Here is a 12,327-nt window from a genome sequence, read left to right as displayed (position 1 = left end):
TTTGTGGGACTCGACCATTCTGCAACTTAAACACAGATGAGGAAGGCAGTCATTAATCGGGCAGATCAATCCTTCCTTTCTGACAGAAACAGGGCCGGCAGATCAGTCTATCTTGGATGGTTGAACTGCAGGAAGATTGGCAATTTGGCATCAGCAACAGTTCCTGTGGACGCCTGCTGATGATGCGATGGCCATGGCTGATGGCCCGGCATGTTCTCTGCAATGCAAATAACCTAGCCTACGTGGAACTCAATTACGCCGCCGGCAATGGCAAGCGAGCCGAGCCATGGACTGCACCACCACGCATGCATCTCAATCTCAACGCAACAAATCAGATCTGTCTCATGGCTCATGGCATCACATGTCTGTCGTCTGGTCGATCTGGTTCGGATTAATGCCGAGCTACCTACCAAGCTAGGTGAAGTCCGATCAACAGCTCGCATCGAGCTTACCTCACCTGAATCATGGCAGCAATAGGCACTGCAGGTCAAACCTGCCAGTTGGCATGATCAGATGATGAAATCAAGCTCACCTACTTGCAACTCCCAGTTTCCCAGAGGCCAGAGTATATGTTGTACAAGTATTTTAAGCCCGGCATGTTTGTCTTACTCTCTCTGCTCCTGCAATGCAAGACGTGTATATTGACACTAAAATTTCTTTATACTACAAATTGGAGCCTGCAGAACCTTCTTGAATGTTTCTTGCAAGGAAGTGCCTCTTATTTTAATAGCTCCGGTTAGCATCTCAGTTCTCATGTCATGCATGAGCAGACTTGTACCTTGTCTCTGGTTAGTATCCCTTCCATCCCTTTCTCCTCCATGGGAGCACTTCTCCCTCTTCTCTCTCTACTCTGCAGCCTCACATTACTCCTCCAAGGTAACTACTAATTTCAGAGAAAGCAAACATCTAGCATGGATTGATTTACGTAGCAATAGCACATACAGTTTCAGTTCATCTGCATCACATTCAATTTCTTTCTCGTGTTAAATGGAGTTTTTTTCTTTGTCGTTGATCAAAATTTTCGCTTATTATGTTCCATGCACGCGTCTTAATTGTTGTTGCTTAATGTTCAGAGTGTTCTCCTATGATCTGGTACTAATCAGTGCACAGTGCATTGTAATTACCAGGTGCAGAGCCTGCGACGTTCACCATAACCAACAGCTGCGACTACACGATGTGGCCGGGCATCCTCTCCAACGCCGGTGTTTCGCCACCGTCCACCACCGGCTTCGTGCTCCCCTCGGGCCAGTCCCTCACGGTCACCGTCGCCTCCACGTGGTCCGGCCGTATCTGGGGCCGCACGCTCTGCGTCACGGATTCCTCCGGCAGCTTCGCCTGCGCCACGGGCGACTGCGGCTCGGGTGCCGTCGAGTGCTCCGGCAGCGGCGCCGCTCCTCCGGCTACCCTGGCCGAGTTCACGCTCGCCGGCGGCACCGGCGGGAACGACTTCTACGACGTCAGCCTCGTCGACGGCTTCAACATGCCGATGCTCGTGGCGCCGCAGGTGCCGTCGGCGACCAACGGTAGCTGCCAGGCCACGGGCTGCCCCGCGGACCTGAACAAGGCGTGCCCCGCGGACCTCCGCGTGGCGTCTTCCGACGGCGGCGCGGCGGCGGTGGCGTGCAGGAGTGCGTGCGAGGCGTTCCGGGAGGCGCGGTACTGCTGCAGCGGCGCGTACGGGTCGCCGGCGACGTGCGCGCCCACGTCGTACTCGCTTTTCTTCAAGGCGGCGTGCCCGAGCGCGTACAGCTACGCGTACGACGACGCGACGTCGACGTTCACCTGCGCGGCGGCCGGCGGCGGCTACGACGTCGTGTTCTGCCCCAGCACGTCCAGGTACGCACGCTGTGCTTTTTCGGGCTCGCATATTCGCACGTCCGTGCATGCAATGCACGCACACGTACGTAATTTTTTTCCTTTTTCCTGTCCTCTTTGTGCTGGCTCAGCACGTTCATTCCTTGCCTGGTTTGGGTTCGGCTTCGGCACGTCGTTGCTCTGCCCATTTGTCGCTGGACAAGTTGGCCTTGTCTGTTTGTAACTAGTTTATGTGTTGCTCTCATTCATCCTCTCCTGCAGTCCAGGTCGTCATTATAAATCAGGAGCAAAACTAAAATGATATCCTAAACTTACGTAAAGTCGAATAACTGGTTCAAGTCTGCAACTTGTTTGGGTGTTCCAGTTGACACAACGAAAGATATGTCCAATCTGGGCAACCGTGTCCTTGTGATTGGTTGCAATGCAAGTTGTTACTTTTCAATTCATCATTTGGGTGCATCAGCTGAACCTGACAGGGCCGGCGTGCATCTACACACGATTAGTACCATAACGTCACGTTAATATATTTCATTTCATTTTTAAAAATAGCCGTAACCATCGCTGCAACGTTAGCATCTTAATGTATCTTTTTTTTAAAAAAAAATTGTACGTTCATTCATTAGCTAATGTTGCGGTTCTTGCGACCTGATGATTGATGCAGCCAAAAATCTGGCGGGAATGCCGAGGCACCCAGCAACCCAACAATGCCGTTCTCCGGAGATGCGGAGCACTTGGCGAGCAGGAAGGCCGTCGCTGCCCTCCTGGTTGTCATCGTCTCGGTGGTATCAACTCGGCGCTGGTGATCTCATGCATGCAATGCAAACATTCATAGGCTTAGACGCTAGCATGTTTTGAAGAATTTTGGAAAGTTAGAGAATTTTGCTTTTCAAATAGATCGGAACTGTATTGTACATTTGAGCTTTCACAAGTGACGATGTAGAATTGTACCGCGCGACGTCTGGCCTAATTGCCTAAACAACATCTCGGTCGATCCGCCCAGAGCAGACCAATTCGAGTCGGTTCGGTGGAATGGAAAAGGTAAATAGAAACTAATGCCTACACTGCATGAGCAAACGACGTCGACTGACTGAAATCTGCAGTTCCTGTTTCTGATCTAGGAATTCGGCATACTCTTGAACATGTTCCGGTATAAGGATTAGCTCCTGCACACACATAAACCTGGTTCTCTCGAGCTCTGTTCCCTCACTAGAAGAAAACAAAACACATTCGCCCAGAAACGCAGACATGGGCGGGCTTCTGGATGATCCGAATAGGCCACGGTTAATTTGAACTAGAGTCTGTAATAGGTACAAAGACAAAATCCCGTATCATGGTGCGTTTTCGCATGGAAAAATGGGCGTCCCTGAGAACCGTCACATTCCTAGGCACCAGGCAGCGAGCTCCCCTTCACCTAACGCAGCTAAATTAAACAACAGCTCGGAAGAGAGATCGTCACTACAGCTCGTCCTTGTCATACTGCGACGACGGCTCGGACTCGTCTTTGGCCGATTCCTTCTCTTCAATCTCCGGCTGCTCCTCGGCCTCGTCTTCCTCCTCGACAGTCGCGTCGGGGCTCAGGTCCAGGCTCTTCTGCACGGACTTGTAGATGCTGGAGGCGAACTCCTTGGGGTTGGGGAGGTTAAAGCCGCTCTCCATCAGGGCGGTCTGGTACACCAGACTCGCCGTCTGCTTCAAGCTATCGCTCTGTTGTTGTTGCATCAAGAAACAAAACAGATTAACCACCATGGTTCCATCCCATTCTTTGCAAAACCGCTAGTCTTTGGAAGCAAATATAATAGGTACCTCGCTGTCTTGGGCGACTTTGTCACGGAGCTCCTTGATGATGGGGTGCCTGGGGTTGATCTCGAGGACCCTCTTGCCGCGCATGTACGCCTGCTTGCTGGAGTCCGAGAGGGTCTGCGCCTGCATGATCTTCTCCATGTTGGCGCTCCAGCCGTACTTGGAGGTCACCACCACGCAGGGGGTGTCGTGCAGCCGATTGCTGATCTTCACGGAGTCCACGTTCTCGCTGTCAAGGGCCTTCTTCCACCAGTCCGTCAGCTCCTTGAAGGACTCCTTGAGGTCCTTAAGCTTCGAGTCCTTGCCGAGCTTCAAGCCCTCCTTGGACACGTTCTGGAACTTCTTGTCCTCGTAGTCCATGAGGTATTGCATCAAGTACTCATCAACAGGGTCAGTGAAGAAGATAACCTGCGAAAGACAGATAAGCTCACAGTTAATTCACAAACTGTATCAGAATTTTCAGAGTCCAGACTAAAGTCAAATCGGAATTCAAGCTACAAGGGCAAAGCATGTGATGCAGTGTCCCCGTCCTGATTCCTGGATGGATGACTATTTTGATTTTATCCTTGTCCATGCTATTTATTTAATGTAACTGATTAGAAAGGGCATGGGGGTTTATCCATGATTGAAGGATGATTAAAAAGGGCACGGGGTTTTATCCTACACACGTCCAGACTGACTTCAGATCAAAATTTCTGAATGCAATTGTAGCCAAAAAGCTCTAATCATCAATGCAGGATGAAGTAGAGAAGGCTCATAACGAAAAATTGTGCACATGAAATAAACCTAGTGCCATCTGAAAATGTGAACATCAGCATACAGAAATGACATTATATTGGACCTCACAATGAGGACCCTCAGAACACAGGGCTCTATTGAACTTGGCTGTACGAGACAAAAGGAAGGGACATTACAATAATTCAGTGACATACCTCATAGTTCTTCTTTGTTAGCCTCTCAAGGAATGGAGACTTCTCCAGCTGTTCTTTGCTGCTTCCTGTGATGTAGAAGATGTCCTTCTGCCCTGGTTTCATCCTTGAAATGTACTCATCAAGAGAGGCGAGTTTGCCTTCTGACTTGGAACTGAAACAAACAAACACAAGATCAGCTTTCTTTTGCCCAATATATAGAACTAAATTTCAAATGAATGGAAGACAGTAATACAGTACGAACCTTTCAAATCTAAGAAGCTTAGCAAGGCGGTTCCTGTTAGTTGCATCTTCAATGATCCCCAGCTTGATTGATTTGCCAAACTCATTCCAGAACTTGGCATACTGGCCCTTTTTCTCCTCCATTGCATTTTTTTCTTCATCTGCTTACAAAAGGATGTTTTATGAGGACTATCATCATAAATGTAGAGTACGGCAATGACTTGACATTCACAGCAAACCCAGTTACCTGTCTTATCTTTGTTGCTGTACTCATCCGGATCTTCTTCAGCAATTTTCCTAATCATGTCGAGAGCTTTGCGGATCAATTTCTTTTTGATGGTCTTCAGACTGCTATGTTGTTGAAGCATTTCTCGTGATACATTCAGAGGCAGTGTGTCTGAGTCAACGATACCCTAGAGAGAATAGCGCGTTATAAGATGTAGTCTGCCACATCGATAAACAGAATAGTATGACATTCTTGAAACAGCAATCCAGTACCTTCAAAAAGCTGAGATACTTCGGAAGGAGCTCATCAAATTCATCAGAGATAAAAACTCTTCTAACATACAACTTGAGGCTGGACTTGTTAGTGTTGTAGTAACTCTCATAGAGATCATGTGGGGCTTTCGGGGGAACAAAGAGCAAAGCTTTGAACTCAACATCTCCCTCAGCATTGAAGTGGCTCCAAGCCATAGGCTTGTCATCACCAAAGTCCTACAAGAAAAAAATGTTAATTTATACAAGGCTTCTTCAACACAGCGCACACACAAAGCTTTATCTCAGGGAATTTGATTTTTCCTATTAATTCATCACTAAAGTCATTACCTTGGCTAGTGAGTGGTAAAACTTTGAGTATTCTTCGTCAGTAACCTCCTTTGGGCTACGAAGCCATACGGCCTTCACATCATTCAGAAGCTCCCATTCAGAAGTAGTCTCCTTTATTGTCTTTGTCTTAGGCTTTTTCTCGTCACTTTCTTCTGTCTCTTCCTCCTCCGAAGTTTCTGGGACTTTAAGAAACACATGATGTGTTAGCATTCCACATGCACACAATATGGCTTTCATCTAAGAAAATAAACAGCATTGACTGAAGACTCACTGGATTCCTCTTCTTCACTTGATTCCTCATCATCGGCTGGCACTTCAACATCAACCTCCTTGGTTGCCCACAAATAAATGGGGAAATTGATGAACTCAGAGTACTTCTTCACCAAATCCTGCAAAAAGGAGTACAATTTGCCATGTAATGACCTCAGATGCACAAATAACAGATATAATTTACCGTGTAATGTCTATAACAGATATGTTTAGTCGTATAATGTGTCCAGCCCAGCCAGTGGACAGGAAAAAAGACACATGTATGTATGTTTCACTTGCCATCGGACAGTAACATGATAATTATCATCCGGTGAAAACAGAGGTCAGGTTTAAATTCCTAGTAGACTGTCAATATGAGTCTCAAAAATAGTACTGTCAGTAATTATTTTGTGGCTAGTGAAAAGGCAGCTGTGCTTTACTATTTATAAGGCATGATGGACCTATAACTTCAACACAGAATGCAGTAGTCTCACAAATGCGTTTGAAGCATAATCACGTTATTCAAGTATAAGTCTAATAAACGATGCTGATTCAGACTACACTATTGGATTTCAAGTTGAAATACACATAACAGGTACAACTAAGTATGTGCACATTGCATATTTGCAGCAGAAGCCAATTAACTCTGATAAAAGACACAGTAATATGGTAAGTTGGTAATACCTTTAGCTTGTCTTCTTCCAAGTACTCCTTGGCCTCATCTCGCAGATGTAGTCTTATCTCAGTTCCACGGCCAAGGGGTTCATTCCATGAATCCTCGGAGATCGCAAATGATCCATCAGCTTTTGACTCCCACACATATCTATAAGAGAAGTACAACACGACAACATGAAGCAAATTGAAAAGACAAAGAAAGAAATGGACCAAAAATACAATAAAAGGGCAGCAACGTCTTACTGTTTGTCATCATTGTGCTTGCTGACCACTTCGACATAGTCAGCAACCAAGTATACTGAATAGAAGCCAACACCAAACTGCCCAATCAGATTGAGGTCACCTCCAGACTGCATCTTTTCCATGAAAGCTGCAAAAGTTGCAAGCAATTAACGTTATTTGAGAGCATCCAAGGATCTTCTTATTAGTTAAATAGTACTTGGTGCAATTCTCTTTAACAATGAATAGGTAACGCTGATTTTGCCCCAGAAATTTAACATGGGCGCAGCAATCAGTAAAAAAGAGCAGTACCCGAAGTCCCAGATTTCGCAATGGTTCCTAGGTTCTTAATCAGATCTTCCTTGGTCATACCAATACCCCTATCCCGAATGGAGAGGATCTTGTTCTCTTTGTCCAATTTAATCTACATGTGCACAGATCAAATGCCTTAAGGTCCAATTGTAAAGCAAGATATGATACCAAACAAAAATAGGCTCTCAAAGATGCAGCCCATCGTACCTGGATTTCAAGCTTAGCAGTGTCACCTTCACCCAGAACCTCCTTATCAGTAAGGGAAAGGAACCTAATCTTATCCAAGGCCTATAAACATGAAAAACACCACTTAGTCTCGAGCACCCAGAATGTTAGCCTAAATGGGGGGTTAAACGCAATGCATACATCAGAGGCATTGGATATGAGCTCCCTCAGGAAGATGTCCTTGTTGCTGTAGAGTGAGTTGATGATGATGTCCATGAGTCTGGACACCTCGGCTTGGAACTCAAACTTCTCCGCCGAGCTCCTGAGTGTCTTCCTAGAGATCGACTCGGCTTCCCTGCACACATCAAAATCATATTGTTCATAGAAAGATCAACAGCATGACAAGGCGATAATGATCACCATATATCAGAAGATGGTGCGCACCTCTGGGCAACCTCAGAGTCGGTGGACAGGCCATGGGGAACGGCACCAAGCTTCTCCTCTACCTTGGGCGGGTTCGCTAAGTCATCACTGCTCTCCTCAGCACTCACTTGAAGCTTCTTAGCTGCAGCATAGGAAGAGTCCGACCAAGATAAATAGTTTGAAGTGGGTGTAGATTCTAGATATTCAAGTACTATGCAGTACATGGAAATCAGAGCAGAGACTAGAGTATGCGGTCCCTTAAATTCACTATTAATAGTATGATAGAGACAAGAGTAGAGTCCTTCAAATTCACTAAGGATAGTATGATAGAACACTAGATCGGTCACAGTTAGCACTAGATTTACCCAAAACAAACACAGGTCGGTAAAAATAGATGTACAGGTCTAAATCCTATTAAAACCCAGATGGAATCAACCACATATTCACCGAAAAATTCATAACGCGCCGTACTCAATGACGGATCTAAGAATGGAATAAGTTGGTAATCCCCAACTAAACCCTGCCATTACATCAGATCGGAGTCGCCACGAGCTCCCCTCGCCAAAGAGCAAAAAACTATAAACGCGAGATCCAGCAATGAATCGAAATTAAAATACTAGCAGGGATCGCACCCAGTAGCAGTCGCCACTACACCAATGGATCGAGCAACTACAGGCGATTTTTTGGGGACAAAATTACTGCACGATCCATCCCCACATCTAATGCTAACGCAAGTGAATGATACCGGAAGTCCCTCGAAAAAATCCTAAAACAATAACTCAAGGGCGTTCAAGTAAAGACAGAATCTGTCAGTACTCGCCTCCGAAACCACCGGATCGACAAATCACCACCGAAATGCGCTAAACCCACGCAAAATCACTCAGAATTCGGAAAAAAAAAAGAGGTAGGAAAATTTGCAGCGGCGGAGACATGCCTGGATCGGGGAGGGTGGTGAGGAGGAAGAGGAGGAGCAGCGCGGAGGAGAGCGCCCACTTGCGCATCGTTGCTTCGCTCGTGATGGGTGTTGGTCGCGCACTGCCTCTTGCACGGAGCACCGAAGCCCTTTAAACGGCCCGCCCCCGGGAGACCCGAGCGGCCGGTCCCCGCGGGCGCGATATAGCCACGTGGACAAACCGACGGCTCCGATTGGAATAACTCCACGTGGCGGCCTGTCACTGGGCGGCGCGGCGAACCTGACGTGGAGCGCGAGCGAGACGTGTCCTCGGCCGTCCGATAGCTAGATCTGGATCCCCGAAGGGCTGGGATCTCGTGCGTGCCTTCGGTGGTGTACACGTGGAGAGGCATGATTGGCCTGAGGCCGGGGAATCGACGTCGATGTGCTAGAACGTTCGGAGCTGCGGCGTCTAGGTGCAGGCCCACCCGTCAGTCAACGCAGGATACTGAATTCCGACAGTAAGAAAAAAGCTGAACGAGTTACGCAAAAATCAGTCGAATGCAAATCGGTGACTTTTGTTACTATCTACAGTAACAAGCCAAGCATTCATCCACATAAGCTAATCCTTGTAGTGGTGTGGTAATCTTTTGTTACGGATAATATTCTCCGAAATCAGTCAAAGTGGGGCTATGGACATTCAGAAATGGAAGTTTCCAAATTAAGAAAGGATCATTGCTCGGTTGCACCAAATCTGCTACTATATCTGGTCGGTAGCCACAGCATCACAATAGTACGATCAAAGCTTGAGTTAGACTTCTCGAGCAAGTTCCAAATGACGCAATATTATGTCTTTACTAACGAATGAAATGCTGAAACATCCAAGTCATAATCATATCCATATACTTGAATCACAGGCACAACATATCACCTGCACAAAAGATTTCAGGTACCATGTGTCTACATAGATTGGATTCACAACCAACTTGAGGTCTCTACCCAAATCTAAATAAGAGTCCAAACATGGATGCCAAATTTTAAATAATTTTACCCCTTCGGTCACTGTGTCCAGTTCGGTTCTCCTCTTTTAGAAATGTCCATGAATATTGAACCAGATTGGTTAACATTACGGTGCCTTCAATCAGTATTAGCCTAAACAAGTGCAAATCTTACGCGGGGAATGGGGGTTCATTTGAACCCACAAACCATTGTATACTATACTGCTATTAGTACTCTATCGCGCAACAAATTAATGTGCAACTGACGGACTGGAGAGAATTGATACTAGAAAGAAAACGAATAGACTTCGGGGAACAAGACGAGCAATCCATTGAAGCAAAGCTAGGTGTAGCGAAAATGGTCCTATTAGGCTATGATCGTGACTTTGGTGATTAATGACAGCATAGTCAATGGAACTAACATGTTTGTCAATAATAAATGTTAGTAGTTCTCATGGATGCAATACATGAAAAAGCCACTGAAATCAGGAAAAAGTTTGGTTGAATTGGAAAAGTGCTAGAAAAAATTACTTCACCAGATGGTCCGGTATTCACTGTGTTGAACTCACCGGAGCATTTTTGATAAAGGAGGACAGAGGGCTGAAGACCTCACCGGATGGTCCGGTGATAAGCAAATATGCTCACCGAACTAATTCATGCAGAGAAGAATTCAAGTATTGGAAAATGAAGATAAATTCACTGGATAGTCCGGTGTTTGGCACTGTTCATTGTCCGGTGAGCTTTGCAGCAGAACAAAAGAAGTTGAACCCACCAGATGGTCCGGTGACTAGAGGAGATACACACCAGAGTAATTTCAGCAGAGAAGGTTTTAAGTACTGAATAAGGAAGATTAACCCACTGTATAGTCCGGTGATGAAGTTATGTGCACCGGAGAATGCATCGGAGCAATTTACACAGAGAAGATGTTGGCTCGGATGGCTAAGGTATGCTCACTAGAAAGTCTGGTGATGAAGGTGGAGTACACACTGTAGTATGTGCTAGTGTTCACAGAGGTTTGAGTTGGGTTCCAACAGCTAGTTTCTGAGAATGTACTCACCGAGTGATCCGGTGATGGTACTACTATTCTAATCGGATCATCCGATGTTAACAACTTTTTAGAGCCGTTGGGTTAACGGCTAGTGCGCGAGTTTGAGGCTTTAAATACCCCTCCACTCAGTCATTTGAGGGTGCTGGAGTCCAGAGAAGTTCATGTATATCTGAGAATACATCCAAGCTACCAAAGTGCTTAAAGTAATCATCTAAGGTGATTAAGCACAAGATTAGTGAGTGATTAGTGCTTGTAGGCCTAAAGAGTGAGTTGCTAACTGATTGCTGCCTAAAGAGTGGATCAAGGAGTGATCCAACAGTGTACCTCTTGGTACGCTGGCACCTTGAGTCTTGGTAACTCGCCGACAAGCTTGTTGATCTTCCGACTTGGTGTGAAGTAACGGTAAGGTGATTGTGCGGGGACGCGGAAGCCCTTGCCTTTATGGCTCAAGCTCCGAAGTGATCACGACGGCGAGGAACCGAAAGAGAGGCTAGCAGTGAGCCTTTCCTTGGTGGCTTAGTGGCTTATCCAGGTGGAGGTTTTGTCTTTATGATTTGGTGGCTCCAACGTAGACTAGGGAGCATATCCTTTGTGAAGCTCCAACATGGACTAGGGGTGGTATTCATGCCATTAATATCACAGAAAAAAAATCCTTATGCTGAGTTCGCTCTATCTACCTTATTTATGTTTCCGCATTTACTTACTTGCAATTTACCTTTTTAGGTAGGTTGCAAGCGTTTTGATCGGTAGAGTAGGCACACTAGATAAATCTAGAGCACTTTTGGATAGACTTTGATATAGATTTATCCTGTGTTATTTTTTAAAGCAAAATAGTTTTAAGTGTCCTAATTCACTCATTCCTATTCTTAGGACGTCACATATCCCTCACACTAGAGCTTCCTTACCAGCAAACGAAGAAGTCAATCCAAGCCCGGATGGATCTACGTTGTGCAGCAATCCAGGGGGCGGGGGCGATGACGGGAGGGGAAAGAGACGAGAGGTGGAACTGTGGCAGACGGAAGAGGTATTGCAGGAGAGACGTGCTTGGCCTACAAGTGAAGTGTCGGGGGGAAGGAATGAGTGGTGCTCGAACTCAGTTGGCGAGTAGACCCAGTAGACTCGGTTGACTTTGGTTGGTTGGTGTAATGGGGTAATCGAATCGGATACGGGTGGATATCGTTGATCTTATATTCTATTTTATATTTTTATCAGAGTTGGAGTCGAATATAGATGTGTCAGATACATATACAAATACGGATAGTCTCGGTTACAAATACGGATACATATAGACTCGGTTGGTGAGTGGACCCCGTAGACTCGGTTAGGTTTGGTTGGTTGGTGTAATCGAATCGAATACAAACGGATATCGTTGATTTTATATCTTATTTTATATTTTTTTATCAGAGCTGGAGTCGAATATAGATGTGTCAGATATAGATATAAACATAGATAGTCTCAGTCACGAATATAAATACCTATGGACTCGATTGGTGAGTGGACCTCATAGACTCGGTTGGGTTTGGTTGGTTGTTGGCTTGTTGGTGTTTCACTTTCATAACGGAAAAAATATATTACTGCAAATAAGTAAATGGTGCAAACAGCGAATGCCACACAAGGGGAAAATATTTCCAGTCATATACTCGAGTAATATTGTTTTTTACTCTATTTGATCTCAAATACAAATCTCTATAGGTTTCTCCCAAATACACCAAATATAAGTTCGTCCTAACTCCAATACAATGAATTTATATGAAA

The 12,327-nt window shown here is 45.7% G+C and overlaps 2 protein-coding genes across 5 annotated transcripts; one reads left to right on the top strand and one right to left on the bottom strand.

Moving 5' to 3' along the window:
• Positions 1-36: 36 nt before the first annotated feature.
• On the top strand, positions 37-2,874 carry LOC133931248 (thaumatin-like protein 1b). Of its 4 annotated transcripts, none has more exons than XM_062378096.1 (3): positions 37-788; positions 1,128-1,836; positions 2,477-2,874. In XM_062378096.1, the coding sequence occupies exons 2-3, from the start codon at positions 1,175-1,177 to the stop codon at positions 2,616-2,618; spliced, it is 804 nt and encodes a 267-aa protein (XP_062234080.1). In that variant the 5' UTR covers positions 37-788; positions 1,128-1,174; the 3' UTR covers positions 2,619-2,874. The 4 variants fall into 4 exon arrangements, with proteins under 4 accessions (XP_062234080.1, XP_062234081.1, XP_062234076.1 ...); XM_062378097.1 differs by having other exon boundaries at positions 1,111-1,836; XM_062378092.1 differs by having other exon boundaries at positions 37-876.
• Positions 2,875-3,077: 203 nt separating this feature from the next.
• Positions 3,078-8,728, bottom strand: LOC133931245 (endoplasmin homolog). The gene is made up of 15 exons (XM_062378087.1): positions 8,569-8,728; positions 7,656-7,776; positions 7,413-7,566; positions 7,254-7,334; positions 7,047-7,158; positions 6,759-6,885; positions 6,525-6,663; positions 5,863-5,980; positions 5,592-5,773; positions 5,265-5,480; positions 5,014-5,179; positions 4,789-4,927; positions 4,548-4,698; positions 3,619-4,023; positions 3,078-3,519 (listed from the first exon to the last, which is right to left on the bottom strand). Exons 1-15 carry the CDS (start codon positions 8,633-8,635, stop codon positions 3,271-3,273), a joined length of 2,427 nt encoding a protein of 808 aa, XP_062234071.1. The 5' UTR covers positions 8,636-8,728; the 3' UTR covers positions 3,078-3,270.
• Between the last annotated feature and the right edge of the window lie 3,599 nt (positions 8,729-12,327).

This window comes from Phragmites australis, chromosome 10 (assembly GCF_958298935.1).
Source record: "Phragmites australis chromosome 10, lpPhrAust1.1, whole genome shotgun sequence".
NCBI lineage: Eukaryota > Viridiplantae > Streptophyta > Magnoliopsida > Poales > Poaceae > Phragmites > Phragmites australis.
The sequence above is the reverse complement of the archived record's forward strand: the minus strand, read 5'-3'. Positions and strand labels throughout refer to the sequence as shown.

Excerpts from the sequence above, each read along its gene's own strand:
- LOC133931248 (XM_062378092.1), top strand. The coding sequence starts at position 759 with ATGCATGAGCAGACTTGTACCTTGTCTCTGGTTAGTATCCCTTCCATC. Across the intron at positions 877-1,127 it reads CCTCACATTACTCCTCCAAG|GTGCAGAGCCTGCGACGTTC; the intron begins GTAACTACTAAT and ends TGTAATTACCAG. Across the intron at positions 1,837-2,476 it reads TTCTGCCCCAGCACGTCCAG|CCAAAAATCTGGCGGGAATG; the intron begins GTACGCACGCTG and ends TGATTGATGCAG.
- LOC133931245 (XM_062378087.1), bottom strand. The coding sequence starts at position 8,635 with ATGCGCAAGTGGGCGCTCTCCTCCGCGCTGCTCCTCCTCTTCCTCCTC. Across the intron at positions 5,774-5,862 it reads AAGTGAAGAAGAGGAATCCA|TCCCAGAAACTTCGGAGGAG; the intron begins GTGAGTCTTCAG and ends TGTTTCTTAAAG. Across the intron at positions 4,699-4,788 it reads AAGCTTCTTAGATTTGAAAG|TTCCAAGTCAGAAGGCAAAC; the intron begins GTTCGTACTGTA and ends TGTTTGTTTCAG.